General features: G+C 43.8%; 1 protein-coding gene across 2 annotated transcripts in view; it reads left to right on the forward strand.

Annotated features, from left to right (window-relative positions):
- CRELD1 (cysteine rich with EGF like domains 1) overlaps positions 1-18,364 on the forward strand; it is a 58,012-nt gene extending 39,648 nt beyond the window's left edge. The window contains exon 11 of one of the 2 annotated variants that reach the window (XM_068252606.1): positions 11,669-18,364. In XM_068252606.1, coding sequence (XP_068108707.1) covers positions 11,669-11,889 — 221 coding nt within the window. In that variant the 3' untranslated portion in view covers positions 11,890-18,364. Of the gene's footprint in view, positions 1-6,644; positions 7,696-11,668 lie in introns of those variants that run through there. The other variant, XM_068252607.1, reaches the window with a different exon arrangement.
- The last annotated feature ends 3,388 nt before the right edge of the window (positions 18,365-21,752 follow it).

Below are 21,752 nucleotides of genomic sequence, written 5' to 3' on the forward strand. Positions count from 1 at the left end.
CAGCAGTAAAAAGAATGACGAAAAAAAGGGCAATGTAGTAACATGAGTTGACCACTAGGGAGCAGTGAAGGAAGGAGAGATGAGTACATATTGTTTCGGCGCTGCTCAGTTCGGCGCAGGGAGAGACGAATGACCGCTTTCCCCATTGCCGCTAAACGCCGAGGCAGCGTTAAATACTATTCCCCCTCCGAGTTGTCGCAACTTCGGTGCTCAGCGCAAAGCACCAAAATAACCTGCTTTGATCGAGATAGCTATCCAAGCCCCAAGTGAAGGGATTGAAGATCCACAGCACTGCACAGAAGGAAAAGTGTGGTGTGGCGAACCCCATTCATAAAGAGGTTCAGAAGTGCAGTGTTCTCCCCAGAATTTTTTTCCAGCCGGGTGGCAAGAAATAGTAGCCGGATAGCAGGAAAAAATAGCCGGGTGGGGCGAGATGAGAGAATGCAGGGCCGGTGCTTCTGTGTGCAACTCTGCTTACGGAATAGGAGGAGGTGAGCCGATGACAGCCGGGTGCTCACCAAAACTAGCCGGGTGGAGCACCCGCCTAAAAGAGCCTGGGGAGAACACTGAAGTGTTGTCTGCTACTACAGTAAAATATGAATTACGGTGCAGCAGAGTCCCAGTTATCAAGAAGTCTCAACCAACCAGAACAAATCTTTGGCAGTACTTACAGTGGTGAAGGCCAACTTTTCAGCCTTTTTGTAGGCTCTACTGTGCTTAAAGACTGGATTCCATGGCCCTCACAAGATTAATATACTTTCAATTACTGTATTTCAACATTTAAAGGGGCACTACAGCGAACAATTAGAAAATTTAAAATATGTGCAAACATATACAAATGAGAAGTACACTTTTTTTCCAGAGTAAAATGAGCCATAAATTACTTTTCTCCTATGTTGCTGTCACTTACAGTAGGATGTAGAAATCTGACAGACGTGACAGGTTTTGGACTAGTCCATCTCTTTATAGGGGATTCTCAGGGATATATTTATTTTCAAAAGCACTTAGTGAATGGCAGTTGCTCTGTTCAACTGCCAAAAAACTGTGTAGCGAGCAGGGAAGCTGGCCAGCATCATTGTTTAAATCCTTTTTAGGGAATATCTTTATAAAGAATAAAAGCCTTGCTGAGAATCCCCCATGAAGAGATTAACTAGTCCAAAACCTGTCACTTCTGTCAGATTTCTACCTACTGTAAGTGACAGCAGAATAGGAGAAAAGTAATTTATGGCTCATTTTACTCTGGAAGAAATGTTCTTATTTGTATATGTTTGCACGTATTTTAAATTAAATAATTTTTCGCTGTAGTGCCCATTTAATACAGAGTTCATTGTATGTATACAGAGTCGTGGATTGAACTGTATTAACTAGGCCTATTTTTAACATGGAGTCTCCAGCAACCAGAAAGCGCACTTATCTGGCATCAACCAATCCCCGTGGGTATCGGATAACAGGGACTTTGCTGTAGTTATTTTGTGTTTTAGTTGTATTAAAACTGTATTACTCTGGTGTTTTCCAAGCATTTTGTATTGTGGTTGTCATGATATCACTCGATATAGAAACAATATATTAGTAGTGGTGTAAACTAGTTACCATATCTTTCTGCTACAGAGTTAAAACAAACCTGAAGTGAAAATAAACTGAGAAACAATTGTATGTATAGTCCTAGTCTTAAGAGTTCCCTGGAATCCCCTAAAATTATTTTGTAGTTAAAGATAAAAGGTGTAGGTTTATGGCTTTTAGGGCCGGTTCCCACTTGTTGTAAAAACGTATCCGTGTCTTCGTGTTTGGGCCCGGACCAAGACCAGAGCCATGGATACCAATGTTAATAAAAAATAGCAGCCGTTTTCACTTAACTCAAAAACTGATCTGTGGGCGATCCGAGGGATCCGTTCTTGAAAACGGAGAGCGAACTTGTCAGGACTTCATGGAGCCCGGATGGGACTTCACGGATCCCGAATACACGGAGGGGTAGTGAAAGGCAATGCAAAAACGGATCTCCCTCTACACAGATACAGAAACGAAGGGAGATCTGGATTGCTTACTGCCTGCTCCTCCCCTCTATTTCACCCACATAGGTGTTCCCAGGTATACCTGAGGGTAGCAGCCAGGAAGGGGGGCAGCGGGCACAGCGGCGGAGAGGGCGGCATTGTAAGAAGTCATGCATTGAGCAGAGAAAGGAAGGTAATGCTTCCCCGCTCGCTCATGATTACTTTTGCCATATTGCTATAGCGGACATAGCTGGAGGGGGAGCGGGGGGACCCCCCCTCCCCGCCACTGTGCCCACTGCCCCTCTTCCTGGCTGCTACCCCCTCCAGCATGACCTAAACTTACTGGAAATGTGCTGCAAAAGGGCAGCACGGATCTGTTTTTGATCAGTTAACATTCCGGTTTAGAAAACCAAAGCCCGGACCATGGATTGCGTTCTGCAACCGCACCTAGTGTGGACCGAGCCTTAGAGTCTCAGGTGAATGACAGTAATGTATTTCAGTATATCTGTTCCTAAAGTCAAATGTGCTTCTTAGGCACACAGTTTTATCATCTGTAATTAGTGATCAGTGAAAATTGTGTTACAGTTAGTCTGGCTATGCATGTGTTGACTTTCTTCGCCCACTTGCTGCTTTGATCGGTTCTGCAGGTCATCTACTGTCTCTAATGGCCACCATAAACAGCAGGCCAATTCCCGATCGATTTTGAGAATTGGTCTTGTGACTTCAAATCTCTGACCCGGCTGCTGTCCCGCTAATATTTTATGCCTCACTCCCTAAATGTGCATGTGTGATGTCGTGTACAACACCCCATGTGCTATATGCGGCCGGTCCATGGGGTCCATATGAGTAACTAGGTCACGGACACTCGGCGCGGGTGGTGGACAGGTAAAGTATAACTGCACAGGCATTGGGTAGGGAGGGACATGGAACATTGGGGGGTGCAGCGGCCAGGGGTTTCTACCACATTCGTCCGCGGTTATGGCACGCCCTTACCGCCACGCCCCCGATCGAGCATGCTGGACAGCATATCCGATCGATGCATGTGACATTGGTTGAATTATCGATCAGGCATGCTTTGGTGGCACCAATTTTCATCAGGTTCAATAATAATTTGGTTTTCTAAACCGAAATGTTAAATCTGATGCTTGATCAGCCGCCAGGTCTGCAGATGTATGGCCACCTTAACAGATCCGTTCAGTTTTGGGCAGATTAGTTGAAAGTGTGACAGGACACGTTAGAAAATGTTCCTGTGATCAGGCAGGGGAGGAGCAGAGGGGAGATACTAAGGGGAATCCATGGCCCTATAGTGTTGCACTTCATTGGGTGGAAGAACGCCTGCAGTTTGACTTCATGCCATGAGATGTCTTTAACCACTTCACAACTGAGGGGTTTAAAGTGTACCAGAGACGGAGCACCCTCATGTATTTTACCATATATATCAGTGGGAACATTAGAGAAAACACCTACCCTGCTCTGTTTCATTTTTAACTCTTCAGCTTGCTTCTTATCAGCCCTGATAAAATCCCCGACTGAGCATTCAGTCTGGCTTTGCTGAGGAATTTTTATAGCTGAGTCTGTGTTCTCTCATGTCTTTATTATTCCAAGCATGCCCCTGCTGGTTCTGCTCAGGAATCATTATAGCTGAGTCATTTATAGCAAAGCCAGACTGAATGCTCAGTCTGGGATTTTGTCAGGGCTGATTAGAAGCAGGCTGAGCAGTGAAGAATGAAACCGAGAGCATGGTAGGTGTTTTCTCTAATGTCCCCACTGATATATATGGTAAAATGCATGAGGTTGCTTCGTCTCTAATTCTCTTTAAGAAGTTAATTAATTGTTCATCAGAATACAACAAGCAAAGACTGGGAAACCTATAGTTATCTTGTGATTGACAAGATCTTGTTCGGCAGTCCAGACACTTTGTATGTGAATTGTTTAAAGGACAACTGTAGTGAGAGGGATATGGGGGCTGCCATATTTATTTCTTTTTAAACAATACCAGTTGCCTGGCAGCCCCGCTGATCTATTTGGCTGCAGAAGTGTCTGAATTATACCAGAAACAAGCATGTAGCTAATCTAGTCAGATCTGACAGTAATGTTAAACACCTGATCTGCATGCTTGTTCAGGGTCTATGGCTAAATGTATTGGAGGCAGAGGATCAGCAGCGCTGCCAGGCAACTGGTATTGTTTAACAGGAAATAAATATGGCAGCCTCCATATCCCTCTCGCTTCAGTTGTCCTTTAAAGCTTTTCATTTGCCCTCTAATGGCTGCTAGAGAAATTTGTCCCAGACGATCACTCTACGAGATCCTCACTGAGAATTCACCATGTGTAAAGGTTTTCAAGATTGCACATTAACCTGCTTACTCCAGCTCACCGGAAGTTGCTCAGTTTTGGGCCGCCTGTCATCCCTCCTCCCCTTTCCTTTGAACTGTACCCACTTTTAGCTACTTAACGCAATCTGGATGTATCGGTAAGTCCAGATTGAGCTGCTGTAAATCCAATAGGACGTACCAGTGCATCCTGTCAATTAGCAGTTGGTGCTCGTGCACCCGCTGCTCATTCACGACAGGACTTGCACATCAGGGATTGGTGAGGGGGAACATGTGTTCCCTGAGCCAATTGAAGTGCCCAGGATTGAATGAACTCCAATCAGGAGCCATGTTAATTCATAAAAATTAAAGTAAAAAATAGTATACAAAGATCAAACACTTACTGGTAACCCAGGATAGTGTCTATAGTGCCATCTTGTTGCCAAAGATTAACCACTTCAGCCTACAGCGTTGAAAATCGTATGCATCTGAGCAACGTTCACCTCCCATTCATTAGTCAATAACTTTATTGCTACTTATCACAATTAATTGATCTATATCTTGTTTTTTCCACCACTAATTAGGCTTTCTTTGGGTGGTACATTTTGCTAAGAATTATTTTTTTCTAAATCCATTTGAACAGGAAGATTAAGAAAGAAATGGAAAAAATTTATTATTTTTCAGTTTTTGGCCATTAGTTTAAAATTTAATACATGCTACCGTAATTAAAACTCATGTATTTTATTTGTCCCGGTTATTACACCGTTAAAATATTGGCGCCATAAATTGTGATAGGGACATAATTTTAATTTAGAAGTAAAGGTGCATTTTTTCAATTTGCTTCCATCACTATTTACAAGCTTATAATTTAAAAAAAATATAAGATACTTTCTTGACATGCATATTTAAAAAGTTCAGACCCTTAGGTAACTATTTGTGTTTTGTTTTTTTAATTGTCATTTTTTTTTTTTTTTTTTTTTATTAAAACATTTATTTGGGTAATTTTTGGTGTGGGAGAGAAACCGGTCATTTTAAATGTAAAATAATGTAATTCTTTATTAAAAAATGTATGTGGGTGTAGTTTACCATTTGGCCACAAGATGAGCACAGTTAAAGTCCTGCGTATGATCACGCTTCCAGGAACAATAAAAAGCACGGGAAACTTTTTTTTTTTTTTTAGCAGAAAACCTGCGGTCTCTGATAAGAGACTGTCTTGTTTTTTGTGCCGGGAACTTAGATCGGTGAATGGGAATTATATTCCCATTCACTGATCGGGGAACTAACGACAGGCAGCGGCAGCAGCACAGTCTATCTGGACAGATATCCGTCCAGATAGACTTAAGTGATTAAAATAGCCTTAAAAAAAGTTAACTCCGCTTTTTTTTTTTTTTTTTTTACTGCGTATGTCATGAGGGTATGTTACTGTTACTTTAGTAAATAAGGGCTTGTAATTGATGGGGTAGAAAAAATACACCTTTTATTTACGAATATACTGTCGCCATACATTGTACTAGGAACAGAATGTAAATGTGATAGCTGGGACAAAAGGGCAAATAACACGTGCGGATTTTATCTATTGTAGTATTGTTTACTTTAAAATTATAGGGGATGGAATTGGAGAAATATTTTTTTCCCCTATAAAATGCATAGAAAATAGTTTTATTACTGGAAATATCGCTCACCAAAAGCGTAATTTGTGTTGGAAAAAAAATTGTACTAATTAGTACTGCTGTAATGTGTATTTATGGCCACTTGTCACTAGGGGGCAGTGTGAGACAATAACAGAGGACTTCTGCTCTGTTTCTATATCCTCTGCTAGCAGAGAGAGAAATCCAAGTATTCCAAGAATTTACAGCACAACAAATTCTGCTGACTGAGGTCAAAAGCAGGGCACTTACTTCAAACAAAATAACTCTATTGAAGCTGCTATTGGATTAAAAGGAACTAAATATGTCAGCCTCCATATCCCTCTCACTTCAGGTGCGCTTTAAAGGACAACTGAAGTGAGCGGGATATGGAAGCTGCCATATTTATTCCCTTGTTTTTCTGGTGTTATCCAGACACTACTGCAGCCATAGACCAGCAGGGCTGCCAGGTAACTGGTATGGTTTAAAAGAAAATGAATATGGCAGTCTCCATATCCCTCTCACTTCAGTTGTCCTTTAATCCTTGCAAGGAAGAGGTACAACAATGGAACGCAGGCAAGTTTTAAGTAGGATGGGTACTATATGTACATATGTCTATCACATCTTGTCACATGTCACTTCAGGCAAATCTTAAAGCATTCTAGAAGACTTTTGAATGTATGTATTAAGAATTAATTTTGTCATTTATGGTTTTCACCAGTTGAATCATGCGGAGCAGGCAGTGGTTCCAGTCTAACTTGTGACGTTAATGATCTGAACTGAAAGTATAATATTGCCAAGTCACAACGAGCTGATCACATCTGGACTCGACTGCTTGTGCCTTAATCATCTTACCTTTATAATCCCTGGAGGATAATACCTGTTCATATTGCTGCAAACATTCCGACACAGCCAGATAGAAGGATTTGTAAGAACTGGAACATTATGAAGAATACAACTCCTGTGAACTGAACACTACAATCACTTCATTATGATATAACCATTTATAAAACTAGACTCTAGAAGTACCTCCATAAGTGCAAAATTATGTCCTACATATGTTATAAGTCATAAAGTAGTCACTTTAAAAATAGTTCAATTCTTTTTGTGGCAGATGAGTAAATGTAAAGTAATGGTGCGTATAATGATATAGAAGTAATGCATTATTTATTTATTTATGTATTTATTTATTTGAGTATTTATATAGCGCTCCCTACCATAGTCAGTCTGTCCTACCATATAATTATTATTAGAGATTGCAATCTAATCCCTACCATAGTCCTAGCCTAATGTCCTACCATATTATTATTATTATGTATTTATATAGCACGGACATTATCCGCAGCATTTTACTGAGTACATAATCATGTCACTCACGGTCCTCAGAGGAGCTCACAATCTAATCCCTACCATAGTCATAGTCTAATATCCTACCATATTATTATGTATTTATATAGCAGTGACATCTCCTGCAGCACATTACAGAGTACATAGTCATGTCACTGACTTTCCTCAGAGGAGCTCACAGTCTAATCCTTCCACAGTCATAATCTTGTGTCCCCTATCCTATGTAAAAACTGTACAAGGACCATCACCCTCTGGGATTGGAATTTGATCCATCAAGCGACAGTTCAGGCCTGAAGCTGTACAGACGTTTCGCTAGCCTGCAGTCTAGTGAGTCTAGAGGGGGCAGAGGGCCGATGCGCAGCAGCTTCTATTGGATGGAATGAGTGGGAGATCAGTGTGCTTGGACTTGCGCCCCCCCCCCCCCCCCCCCCCAAAAAAAAATTTAAATCCACCATACTGGATCTTTAGCGTGACAGTAAGGGGCTCCCTTACACATGCTAGATTCCTGCCTGAGGTTGTCTTTATCAAGCGCCTGAGCAGAGTATAATTCGTTTCTGTGCAGCTTTTAACTTGGTCAACTTTGTTTTTGGGATATGGTAAGTAACTGGAGAGTTATGAGAGAGCCTACAGAAACCTATGGGAGAAAGTCCTTGCAGATAGATTTGAACCAGGAACCCCAGTGCTGTAGGGTGAGAGTGCGAACGATTACACCACCCTACAGCTTTCAGTCACATGTCTGCTATAGACTCTAGATATACTGTGGTCTGAGGAGTTTTCATAAAAAATGATTTTTCAAATATTTTACGCTAAATACTCCCATACGGCCTATTTATCCCCCAAGACTCTTGCTTCACCTGCAACCCCCCTCCCCCCCCCCCCCCCCCCCCCATGAGATTGTCTCACAGTGATCATAGGATCAGGAGCCAATTAAATCTGCTCCTGACTGGCTCTCAGAGCGCTGCCGTTATCCCAAAGGCAGGGCAAGTGCGCTGCGGAGAGAGAGAGAGCGGCAGGAGTGGCAAGAGTGGGTGGAGGCGGTGAGTGAAATCTACGCCCTGACAGGGATGCTCCCAAACAGGGCGTAGATTTCAATTAGCGTTGTCCAAAAGTGGATAAAATACTGTAATTGGAAGTACATTAACCTTGCAGGAGCTGTGGAACCCAGCCTTTATGCACAGCAGAGCCCATAAACAGCCTAGGAAGTTGGCCTTCACCACTGTGAGTACTGCCGGTGATTTGTTCTGGTTGGTTGAGACTGCTAGTTAGATGAGTTCCGGATAATCGAGACTCTACTTACCTTGGATTCTCTGGAGGCTTCCCACGTCCTCTTCCCAGACCACCCCTGGATGCCAGGTCCCTGTGGAAGTCCGCAGCCGTTCTTCCGCCCATGAAGGAGCGCACTTGCATCCGGTGGAGGTGAGGGGGCGGGACAAGCCTCTGGGTTATCCATAGGCTTGCCTCTACTGAGATAAGTACTCATGTGAGGCAATTTTTTCCCTTCAGGTTTTCTTCAAAAGCTGTCTGAGGAAAAACACGAACCGCGTAAAGAAAAGGACACGAGTTGAAATAGTACTGAGGCAGCACTGTTTCAACTCCAGTCCTTTTCTTTACGCTGTTTGTGTTTTTCCTGTTTTTGTTTTGTTGGGGTTTTTTTATGTGTGTAACTGTCTTGGTTTTGTTAGTTTGGATATACTATGTTTATTTCCATGTGTAATTTATTGAAATTTTAATAAATGTTTTTGACAGAACTGATCAGAAGCGTGGAAGATGTTGAGATAATTCATATAATAAGCACTCACACGTTAATCTGTATTGCTAAAATATTCATTTTTGTGTAAATTTTGAGCGATCAAAGGGAATGTCCGAAGCAGATAAAAAAAAAAAAAAAAAAATCTACTTAGCCGGGGCTTCCTCCAGCCCCCGTCAGCCATCTTGTGCCCTCACCACAGCCGGTGTCTGGGGTCCACTCCGGTGCAAGATGCTGACCTTCGCTCTCGCGCATGCTCAGTGGATGCCGACTTACCGAGGTCGGCATCTTGCAGCGGAGGAGACCCCGGGCCACCGGGTGGGAGCGGAGCTGTGGTGAGGGCACAAGACTGCTGGAGGAAGCCCCGGGTAAGTAATTTTTTTTTTTCTTGTTTACCTCGGACATTCCCTTTAAGCTTATTTATGTTATGTTGTGTGTTCATTGTTTCATCTTAAAGGACAACTGAAGTGAGAGTGATATAGAGGCTGACATATTTATTTCCTTTTAAACAATACCAGTTGCCTGGCAGCCCTGCTGATCTATTTGGCTGCTGTTGTGTCAGAATAACGCCAGAAATGAGCATGTGGCTAATCTTGTCAGATCTGAGAATGTCAGAAACGCCTGATCTGCTGCATGCTTGTTCAGGGTCTAGGGCTTAAAGTATTAGGGGCAGAGGATCAGCAGGACAACTGGTATTGCTTAAAAAGACATACATATGGCTGCCTCTATATCCCTCTTACTACAGTTGTCCTTTAAAGTCCCTAAAAGCCAAACACACCCCCAGAACCACTGGTGTGCAGTCTGCCTATTTCCTCTTACTTTCACAGAGCCATACTAATACCTGCATACAAGTTGTTTCAGACTGTTTGGCCTTCATCAGTGCAAGACATGAATTGAGTTCCAATTTGGTAAATAATCTTAGAGTAGGGATGATCAATGAGATGCAAATAGTATTATGTAAATTTTCATGCAAATTTATGCAGCTTGGAAATGGACCAATCAAGCTCCACCCAGGGTTAAATTGATTTGTCCTTTTTCAAACTGTATATACAGTATTTGCATCATTTACATACCGTCATCCTGCATGAACTTGGAAATATCTGCGTCTCATTGAGCATCCCTATTACAGAGTAGCTGGGGGTTGGTGGCGGATTTTGGTGCTGGTTTTCAGTAATTAAATTATTTTCTATGCACTATTTCTCCACTTCCACCCCCTAAAGTTTTAATAATTAGCAAGGCTACTCTAAATAAAATCCACCCACTTTGCTGCCAAGTATCACAGCATTTTAATTTGGTTCCCAGTAAAATACATGACGACAAATTATTTAGGAATAAAGGTGTATTTTGGGTTTTTATTCTGTCTGGATCTTATGTACTAAAATAAGTGATATACTCCCATGGCATACATATAAAAAAAAAAAAAATCTATGCCCCTAAGGTAATGGGGGGGGGGGGGGGGGCTTTGGAAGGGACTAACCACTTCAGGACCATAGGTTTAACCCCCCCGAGAGCCCCCCCCCCCCCCCCCAGGCAATGTTTTTCAATTTAGTGCTCTGCAGCTTTAATGGCTTGCTGCAGAGCGATGCAACTTGGCACACAGATGCATCCTTCAGCCACAAAGCCCCCCCCCCTCCTCTGCCCACCAACAAAGCTTTCTGTTACAGGGGTCTGATCGCTGCTGCCCCCCCCCCCCCCCCCCATGGCCAATCAGATTGTTCCTCTCTCATAGGCATTAGCCTATGAGAAGGGATCGCGATCTGAGCTTTTCCGGGGACAGCCGAGTGACACGGCTGTCCCCAGTACAGCGCAGAATTAGATTGCAGTGCTGTACAATGTAAATACACAGCGGTTTTGCCATCTAACAGTCTAATAGCATTAGGTGGTTGGGAAGAGGTTAAATGTATATTTTTTTATTAAAAAATAGTGTTTGTAATTTTACTTTTTCGCCAATACATTGTGGTAGAAACACTATTCTGGGTTTTTTTTTACTTTCGTTATTATGCATAGACATGGCCCCTAATCGGGTTCATGTCCATTCATTCCAGGCACTGCGATTGGCTCGGGAAACACTTTTCCCCCTTCGCAGCCACAATCGATGCCACGCAAATGCCACTGGGGATGAGCAGTGGGCGCACGCACCTGCCCCAATGACACTGCACGCATATACTATAGTGGTCCAGATAGACTAAGTGGTAAATCTGAAAACCCATACCAGTGACGTTACATCTCCCTGTGCTTATCCTCCTGTCATTTCTTTGAATAACCTGTAATGACACCATATAATACTTACCTTTTATGTCATTCATGGAGGTTGTTTTTTTTTTTTTTTACTATTAATGATTGATAGCAACAATAAAGAAATCGGACTAAACTTCCACTGACAGCATTTGAAAATTTGAAACCATTTATGTGCTAAATTAAAAGCATAAGAGTAAACTTTTAGCTATTTTGCCTTCCTCAGACTTGAATCCTCTAGCTTCCACTGAGTATCTCTCTCTTATTTCTCATCAAGGAAACCTGCTGAATTAGAATTTTCATGGTGGACACAAATATGCTGTTTAGGTCTTAGCCTCAAATAGGGGTAAACGTTATCTCTTCCTGGGCCACCCTAAGATGTCACTTCCTAATTCTCTTGTGTTCTTGTGTTGCAGATGATTCGGAGAAAGGCTTGTTTGATGATATCACAGACGATGAGGTGGTGGTTCTTCAGCAGATGTTTTTTGGGGTGGTGATCTGTGCCTTGGCCACGCTTGCAGCCAAGGGAGACATGGTCTTCACCGCCATCTTCATTGGAGCGGTGGCCGCTATGGCTGGATATTGGTTCTCGGAGAAGAGTGACCGGGTCCTGGATGGATTTCTGAAAGGGAGATAGCTTTTTGCTGGCCAGGACACGGATGTTTATTGGAGGGTAACATACTGCACTACTCTTCTGCTTCACAAGTGGGCACCAAAGAGCTCCTATCAATCCTGCTCTGAAGCAGAGAACAACCAATCTTTCAACCAGGCTGAGCTCTCTCTAAGCAAACAACCCAAGTTAAAGTCACATTTTGTTTTTAAAAGACACTTGCGCACAGATCAAACACTATTCTTGGCAACCACCAATTTGTGGATGGACGTTTGAGATGAGCTTTTACTTGGATGAAAAAACAAGACATTTTATAGTGAATTATGAACCACTTGTGCTGCCACTGTCCGCTTTGGGTAGGATTCTCTTTCCATGAGATTTATAAGCCTTCTCAGCGTGGAAGTGGACAATGATCTACACTTGATGCTTACCTGGCCATCTTGAAAGTTGGCACATTGTGTGCATCTGAAAAGTCGAGCTCAAGATCTTCTGCAAGGATGGCATTGTTGGTCCTCCAGATGGTCAGGAGATGTCTTGGCTGTGTTTCCCTGAGCAAGACTGGGAACTGGCGTTGATTCACTTGTGGCCTGTGTTGAGGACAATCCTACAAAGCTTACATGGAGGATTGTAGGAGACTGTCTAGAGTTTCTTGAGAGCCTTTGATCATGTAGGATGGTGACATGAAGAAATGAAGCTAGTTAGCTAGTAGCTTTCGGAGATATTTAATAATAAAATATCTGACCTACTGCTATTAATGTGGGTAGATATAAGCTGTACTATTTGCATACCGTGACACATTTTCAGATCTTTGAAGACCTGTCTTATCCAACATGAGCTGAAAACCCATCTTCAGGTGGTATTGGTTTCTTAGGCCTGTGTAAGCACTGAATGACTATTTTTTTTTTTAATCTGCGCAGAACCTTATTGACTAGCTAATAGCAATCAAATCATTTTTAAAGAATGGCATCAGTTGCCTGATATTCTCTCCCCCCCCCCCCCCCCCCAACCCCCTTTCTAGTGCAGACTCCTAGCTCTGCCACCCGTCAGCTGCTCAGTTATGTCTGGGTCCCGCTCACTTAGTCTGAACAGCTTACTATTAATTTATTTGCCTGTGCTGTTACAGTAACAGGACAATATCCTACTTAGAGTAAGATTTTTTTTTTTTAGCTGCAGAATCCCCATTTGATGCAAAAAAGGTAACCTTTGCATAGACTGCATATGAAGTTATCACCTAGCTTATTTATAACTCTGGAATTGGGAGCTTGATGTGGCAGTTGTAATTGGCTAGTTGTTTGCTTGTAAATATGAAATCCAGGGCGGTTACCCAGGACAACAGTAGTGGAATTCTAGCTTCCATGCTTTATCCTGCCCTGAGGTAACAATGCTTGCATTCTGGTTGCTATGGCAATTCTCACGCCTTTCTGCTTTTTCACCTGAGTTTGATAGATGGTGTAATTGTCTCTCTGGGAAACCACAATACCTGTGTGGTAAGGTTTTCATGGTAGCAGCTGTTCTGCGACTTGTTGAAAATTTGATATAAGGCACTACACAAACCTTAATGTCACTTATTATTCTTGAAAATGACTGACCAATGAGAGGCTGATCTTTCCAGCTTGCATGCAAATTTAATTCATATTGTATGCATCTTAGAGTTCAATGAAATGTGCTTCCTGCAGATTTAGATCACTCACTTCTTAGCTGCATACAATCTGCATTATGTTTGCATGTAAGCTGCAGCGATGAGCATCTCACAAAATAAACACAATGGTATCGCTGCGCAAAATGTGCAAAGAGTACTTGTTAGGTGTCCAAGCCGCAAGCAGTGTCCTCTGTACAGGCAGTCCAAACTTTAGATTTTCAATGCTGCTGCGCTTTTACTCCTCACAAACACATCCAGTAATGGTAAATGTAGGGGGAGAGAGAAAAGAAGCAAAACATAAGGTGTAACGTATGCTTAATTCACCCTTAGTGTCACACACACACTTCCCCAGTGTGCGTGCATGCGTACGTCCAAGGAACGAGGTTTACAGCTACACTTGGCCGGCGGATGCGCTGATGACCCGGTGTAGTATATGATATGACATGCTCTTACCCAAGTGTTTACACTGTAAGCATATTTGATAGCAGGGATTATTGTCTTTAATAAACGGAATTACGCTGTGTTTTATCCTTATATTGGCTCTAGGATGTTTATTGCAGGGGCAATGGCTGCCATGAGCTGGGCTTGATTACAAGAATACTGAGGGTGAGCGGCCACTCTATAAGAAGTGGTGGTGGTTCTCCCGGCTGGGGGCTTATTCACTATTCCTGGAAGTGTGTGTGTGACACTAAGGGTGAATTTAGCATACGTTACACCCTATGTTTTGCTTCTTTTCTCTCTCCCCCTACGTGTACCATTACTGGGTGAGCATCTCACACTGGCCACGTCTGGCAGCCACGATGTGTATGCCATGTGGTCAATAGCACCACCCCTCTTGCAGAGCCTGTGCAGTTCATCCGCAGATACAATTGGTTAAGTCCAGGTGCTCAATCACAAAAGTTTTTAGCTTTTTCCCTGAGGCCGGTTTTACACTTAATTTTTGCGTTGTGGTGCAATGCAGTGCTGCGCAAAGCAAAAAAAGTAAATCCTACGAACCTGCAGCAGAGTGTGTCGATAGGGTCTTATGCATAGGCATGGACCCCCACTCCACGCTCAGTGATGTCCTGCTGCTGGGCAGGAAGTATGTCACTGGGATTTCCCATCAGTCCTCACCTGTGCGCCAAACTGCGCTCCAGTGTTTACACTTACTGTGTCACCCATAGACTTCCATTACCCCAAGCAATGTGCGATAAGCGCGGTGCTTGCGGTAACTAGCTGCAGCCTTTGCGTTGGATTGGATAATTCTGGCACACCGCAACGGACTGCAATAGGTGTGAAAGTCTCCATAGACAGTCATTGCTTTTGCGGCCCCTTGTGGTAAAATAGGGTAACGCAACACAGGTTTAGCCTGCATGTGTAAAAGGGGGGCAGGAGGGGGCGCAGCATGAGGGGAGAGCATGGCCACACATCGGTGGGAAGGGGACCAATTTCTCCACTTTCCAGGCTCTTTCCTCAGTGCTTTCCCTCTGGCATTGATCAGTGGCAGCGGGCAGGAACACATACCTTCATGCATTCCACACGCCGGAGGTTCCGCTCTCTAAGTGTCTGATGCGACTTCCTGTTTAAACAGGAAGTAGTGTGAGGCACTTAAAAATTGGACTTCCAAGGTGGATTGAGGTATGTGTTTCTGCCCGTCTCCTGCTGCCACTGATTGATGCTGAAGGGGAGCGCTGAGGAGAGAGCCTGAGGTGAGGGGTGAGGGAGGGGAAGTGTTCTTCCTCACCGCTGATGGTGGCCATGCTCACCCCTCCTGCCCCCCAAAACGGCCCTGAGTGGGCGGGGGTGCAGAGAATACAAATTTTTGCCATGAGTCAGTGATCTGTGGTGCACTGTACAGGTCTCGCTCTGGCCACCATGAGTCAGGGTTGTCTGGTGCACTGTACAGGTCTCGCTCTGGCCACCATGAGTCAGTGATCTGTGGTGCACTGTACAGGTCTCGCTCTGGCCACCATATGTCATGGATCTGTGGTGCACTGTACAGGTCTCGCTCTGGCCACCATATGTCATGGATCTGTGGTGCTCTGTACAGGTCTCGCTCTGGCCACCATATGTCATAGATCTCTGGTGCGCTGTACAGGTCTCACTCTGGCCACCATGAGTCAGTGATCTGTGGTGCACTGTACAGGTCTCGCTCTGGCCACCATATGTCATGGATCTGTGGTGCACTGTACAGGTCTCACTCTGGCCACCATGAGTCAGTGATCTGTGGTGCACTGTACAGGTCTCGCTCTGGCCACCATGAGTCAGTGATCTGTGGTGCACTGTACAGGTCTCGCTCTGGCCACCATGAGTCAGTGATCTGTGGTGCACTGTACAGGTCTCGCTCTGGCCACCGTACATCATGGATCTCTGGTGCACTGTACAGGTCTCGCTCTGGCCACCATGAGTCAGGGATCTGTGGTGCACTGTACAGGTCTCGCTTTGGCCACCGTACATCATGGATCTCTGGTGCACTGTACAGGTCTCGCTCTGGCCGCCATGAGTCAGGGATCTGTGGTGCACTGTACAGGTCTCGCTCTGGCCACTATGAGTCAGTGATCTCTGGTGCACTGTACAGGTCTCGCTCTGGCCGCCATGAGTCAGGGATCTGTGGTGCACTGTACAGGTCTCGCTCTGGCCACCATATGTTGGGGATCTTTTGTACACTGTACAGGTCTCGCTCTGGCCACCATAAGGTATCGGTAGTGTATTGTACAGGTATAGCTCTGGGAGGGCTGCAAAGCTACCACTAGATGTTGCACTATGCTAATGTTTGTTCATATGTTTTTTGTTGGTTTTTGTTTTTTATTTGTCTTTTTAAGTTTGTCTATTTTTGTAACTTTGTATCAAAAAAATTATTTGCACTGGATTTCAAGCGGAACTCCAATCCCAATTATTTTGCAGAAAGTGAGGAACATTCAGAGCTTTAATTTCTGTCTATTGCCTCTTTACCTGTTTTGGTACCAGAAGGGAGGCAGCAGTTCCATGATTTACAGACTTCCCTGTCTGGGGACAATGCCGCAGATTGGCAGCTGCACAACCAATAAGGCCTTTGCCAGTCATATGAGTGGCTGGATAGTATAATGCTTAAAGTGAACCCGAGGTGAGAGTGATATGGAGGCTGCCATATTTGTTTCCTTTTAAACAATACCAGTTGCCTGGCAGCCCTACTGGTCTTTTTGGCTGCAGTAGTGTCTGAATAGCACCAGAAACAAGCATACAGCCAATCTTGTCTGTTCTGACAACAATGTCGGAAACACCTGATTTGATGCATGCTTGTTCAGGTTCTATGGTTATAAGTATTAGAGACAGAGCATTGAGTATTACTTAACCTCCTTAGTGGTAATACCAAATTAGGCTCGGGAAGGAAATCTGCAGCTCAGATCGGTAATCCTGAGTGAGTTATATGCAGGAACTGCTGCAGATCTCTCTGTGGTATGTTTTTTTTTCGGGTCTAAAAGCTTGTGAAAAATTGCATAGCTTTTAGACCTTAAGGCCTCGATTCATACAGCATTACCGCATTTGGCAATGCTGAAAATGGCTAACTTGGCTGAGCACTTAGGAAAATGTCAATTCATAAAGATTGTTACCGCATGAAAAACCGTTATCGAGCAGTGAGGTAAATTACCGACTTGTGCGGTAGATACCTTAACATATGTCAGCAAATGTCAATTCATAAAAACTAGATCATGCGGTAAAAGCCTGAAATTTTACTTGCGCCTCTGGTTGCTGAAATTAGAGCGGAGACTGTGCGAGTCTGTGGGAAGCTAGCTGTCACTCACAGAAGCAAGGAGGGATAAGCTATGACTGACAGGAGCAGAGCCAATAGAAATAGCCTCGGTCTCCTGCAAGTCTGGATGATGGATTTTGATAGGACACGTAGACTTCTCAGGCAGGTCTAGCTTTTCTACCCCCCCCCCCCCCCATAGGCAGCGAACAGAAAAGTCCCAAACAAGAGGCTTCCCCTGTGGCCGTTCAGCCGTTAACCTATTAGGTTAATGTTTGAAGATACAGTGGAGCTAGTGGGGAAATCACCTAAGCAGGGTATAAAGTTTCTTGGAAGTTTATCTAAGCTGTGGCAAATAAATAAAATGTTAAACATTCTGAGGGAGCAGAGGCAGTATAACAAACAGTATAGCAAAACATGTACATCTAAAGGGTTATCGAGATGCCTCTCTTATTATTGTAATGCCCTCACTGCACAGAGTTGTTGTCTATTGAAGCTGGTAAATTACTGAACGTCTACCGCACCTGTGAATATTTTTTATTAATTAGCACACAAGTCTAAAATACCAAATGCGGTGATTTACCGATCATTTTACATTTATCGCATTGTGCTCTTTGAATAGAGGCCTAAATCTGGAAATAATCATAACGCCGGGGTGGTTAAAAAGAAATAAATATTGCAGCCTCCATATAACTCTCACCTTGGGTTCACTTTAAGGGCTCTGACACACAAGACCTGGGTTTAAATCTCAGCTCTTCCTGTTTAGTAAGCTAGGACCTATTCAGTAAGGAGACCTTAGGCAAGGCTCCCCAACACTGCTACTAAGCGTGCTCTAGTGGCTGCCTTGCAAGCGCTTTGTGTCCAACAGATATACAAATATTTGAATTTTTATATTCGGAACACAAACCGAGCAACCTTTAGCTGTTACGAAGCTATAATGTGATAGAAGATGGCACACGGTTTAGTTATTGATGTTTTCCAGCACTGGAACCAGAATGTAGATTCGGGAGAATTTCTACCTGCAGATCGTCAGTAAAGGGCTTGACAAATGCTGAACTTTGTGCATGATATCAACTTGTTTTATTTGGCTCTTGTTAGCATTGAAACGTTTTTGTCTTATTTATTCATCTCAGGATAATAAACATATTTAAACCTTTTTTTTTTTTAAATGTAAGACTCTTCATTGTTTCTGTCATCGGGGGAGCAGGAAGGCTGAGCACACACAGTAACTTACTGCTGTCAGCCAGAAACGTTACAAATGAAAAAAAAAAAAAAAATCTCAAAAACTTAAGAGTTCGTATAGACGTATGATAAAGATGGTTCGTTACGAATGATTCGTGACGTTTACACGATATTCAAATTAGACTGAAAAGATAGTTCGTAATGAACGATTGTGTAGACACGTGAACGATATAAGTATAAAGTACTGAACGACGAACGATAAAAAAAAAATGCGTGCGCAAACGGGAGTGACGTTATGACAGGCAATAAGAACATGCGTACTACTCCACAGATAATCATTTTCGGACGATCTTTGTACACACTGCAACGATTGAACGATTATCTTTTGAAAAAATCTGCCAGGTTGAATCGGTCGGATTGAACGATAACGGTTGTTATCGTCCAAAAAGACGATCGTTGGAAAATTTGGAACGCACGATTATCGGTCCGATAGTCGTTATCGTTTATTTTCGAACGATCGTTATCGTACGTGTGTACTCAGCTTTACAAAAAGCATTGAGGCATTTTGCCAGATCACATTTTCCTGAGGCAGGGAACACACTTGGCTGTTTTCGTATGCGTTTTCTGCACAGAAAACTCATGTTAATCGGTGGGCTAGTTCACACTTCAGACAGAATGCGCAGAGTCATCATGAAGAATGTAAGTTTTCTCTATCAATTACATCAGCTGCTGCAAAAAAAAGTGTTTTTCTGCATGGAAACACTTTGTGTGCAGAAAACTGAAAGACAAGTGTGTCCCCTGCCTGACAGAGTAGGTGGTAAGTCTGCCTACATACAAGGCTGGCTCTAGTGACAGAGGCCTTAAGTTGGCTGTCGACCACCCTGGTCTATCCCCCAACTGTGTAGGGCACCCCGAGTCCCCTGCAAAGTTTTTGGCAGCATAGCGACTTGCCTCTCCCATTACTCCATGCACTCCCGCCTTCATCCTTTCGGGGGAGCCTCTCCTCCATGACCGGGCAAATGTTATTACGTAATAGCATGCCGCCGGCTGGTTCACTGAGAAGATGGTGGGGGTAAAGACAGGAGTGCATAGAGCAGGGTTTCTCAAACTGGGTGCTGTGGCCCGGTGGTGAGCCTCAAGCACCTCCCCGGAGTTGCCTCTTTGTTCATCCCCATCCTTTGTGCATTGCTCTCAGGTAATGCAACCACACATTGATATACAATGGACGGGGCAGTGACCACTTGAAGGATGGATGCTGCCTTGTGGGGGGGTCACTGATTAATTGAAGGGGTAATATAGCATAATTAGCATCACTTGCTACTTGAAAGCAGGGACATGCTGCCTAATGCGTATCACTAGCTACTTGGGGGGAGGGGGTGCTACCTAATAAAGGTCATAACAGCACCAAAACATTTGAGAACCCCTGGCATAGATTAATGGAAACTGCAGGGGCTCTAGAGACCACTATATAGTTGGGGGGAGACCTGGGGAGGGGGGGCAGCAGTGCTTAGGGGCCCTGGGGCAATTGCCTGGGTTGCCCTATTGAAGTGTCTGCCAGAGGTCTATCTCATGGCAACCTGACGTCATAATTTGTAACGGATGTCAGAACATCTAAAAGGAGGACACACATGATACAATACATTACATACAGAATAATCAAAAGGTGGTTTTTTTTTCTTAGAGCAAGAAATCTGGTAGAATTTCCTGTTTTTTTTCCATCCAATACTGTATCTACTCGTACATAAGCCTTAACTGTTCAGCACAAAAAAAAAGTGCTGAAAAGTTACCCCTTCGGCTTATATGTGAGTCAGTGAAGCAGAATGGATGATGGAGTAGGTTTTGTTACTGGGAGAGGAGTGTAAGAATTGTGCACTAGTGATCCTGCTCTTGCCAGTTGGCTCCTTGCTCTATCCATGTCCCCATCCCCTGCAACTTGGCGTGCAGAGTGCGCTGCTCAAGACTGCCTGTGTCCCCTGGCTTGTGGAGTAGAGCGTGCAAGCAACATGTCTTCAGGGATTCTTCCTGTGTGGCAATCGCTGTCTTAGGCCTGGTGCACACCAAAAACCGCTACCAGATCCGCAAAATGCTAGCAGATTTTGAAACGCTTTTTCTTCTTTTTCTGTAGCGTTTCAGCTAGCATTTTGCGGTTTTGTGTAGCGGTTTTGGTGTAGTAGATTTCAGATATTGTTACAGTGAAGCTGTTACTGAACAACTACTGTAACAAAACGCCTGGCAAACCGCTCTGAAGTGCCGTTTTTCAGAGCGGTTTGCATTTTTCCTATACTTAACATAGAGGCAGAAACGCATCCGCAATCCAAAATCTGTAGCAGCCCGGGAGTATGCGTTTCTGCAAAACGCCTCCTGCTCTGGTGTGCACCAGCCCATTGAAATACATTACCCTAGCGGATCCGCACCCGCAAGCGGATCGCAAACCGCAGCAGAAACGCTCTGGTGTGCACTAGGCCAAAAAGAGACTCTGAAGCGAGTCGAAATGTACTTTTTTTAACAGACAGTCATGTTAAAGGGGAACTTCAGCCTAAACAAACATACTGTCATTACGTTACATTAGTTATGTTAATTAGAATAGATAGGAAATATAATTTTTTTACCCACTGTTTTAAAAGAACAGGCAAATGTTTGTGACTCATGGCTGCTGCCATCTTTGTCATGGGGGCAGCCATCTTTTTGGTTGAAAGGAGGTGACAAGGAGCAGGAGACACAGTTCCAACTGTCCTGTGTCCTGATAACCCCTCCCAGCTGCACACGCTAGGCTTCAAATGTCAAATTCAATATGTAAAAAAAAAAAAAATTTGCACCAAAACAGCAGAACGAGAGCAACAACATCAGAAATCCCATCATGCTTTGCACAGCATCAGGGGGAAAAAGCCCGGGCAGTTTTCTTCTGTGCAGCTAAAAATGAGGCTTGGATAAGAGAAACAAAGTTCTGATGCTGTAAAACTGTTAAAGAAACACCAGGCCTTTTCAGTGCTGCCGAGTCGATTTTTAGTCCGGAGGTTCACTTTAAGCAGTATATCCCTGCTAAACCGCCGATATCCCGTGGCAAAATAAGGGGTTTGTAGCCCCCTGCAAAAAAAAGTAAATTTATACTCGCTTCAGAGTCTCTTTAAATCTTTGACCCAATCTAGTGGCATCTTGAGACACAACTATCATCCTTGGGGCACATCTGGCTATGGGGAGGGAGCTGACTTGTACTGGGGGCTCATCTGGCTACTGTGGATGGGGCTTATGTGAGTCAATCACTTTAGGGCCCTTTTCCACCAGCGCGTTTGCGCTGGCTGAATCGCAAAACCGCAAACAGCTAGCGATTTTACAATCGCTACGGTTTGCTTTTTAACATAGGAA

This window comes from Hyperolius riggenbachi, chromosome 9, assembly GCF_040937935.1.
Source record: "Hyperolius riggenbachi isolate aHypRig1 chromosome 9, aHypRig1.pri, whole genome shotgun sequence".
Lineage (NCBI taxonomy): Eukaryota > Metazoa > Chordata > Amphibia > Anura > Hyperoliidae > Hyperolius > Hyperolius riggenbachi.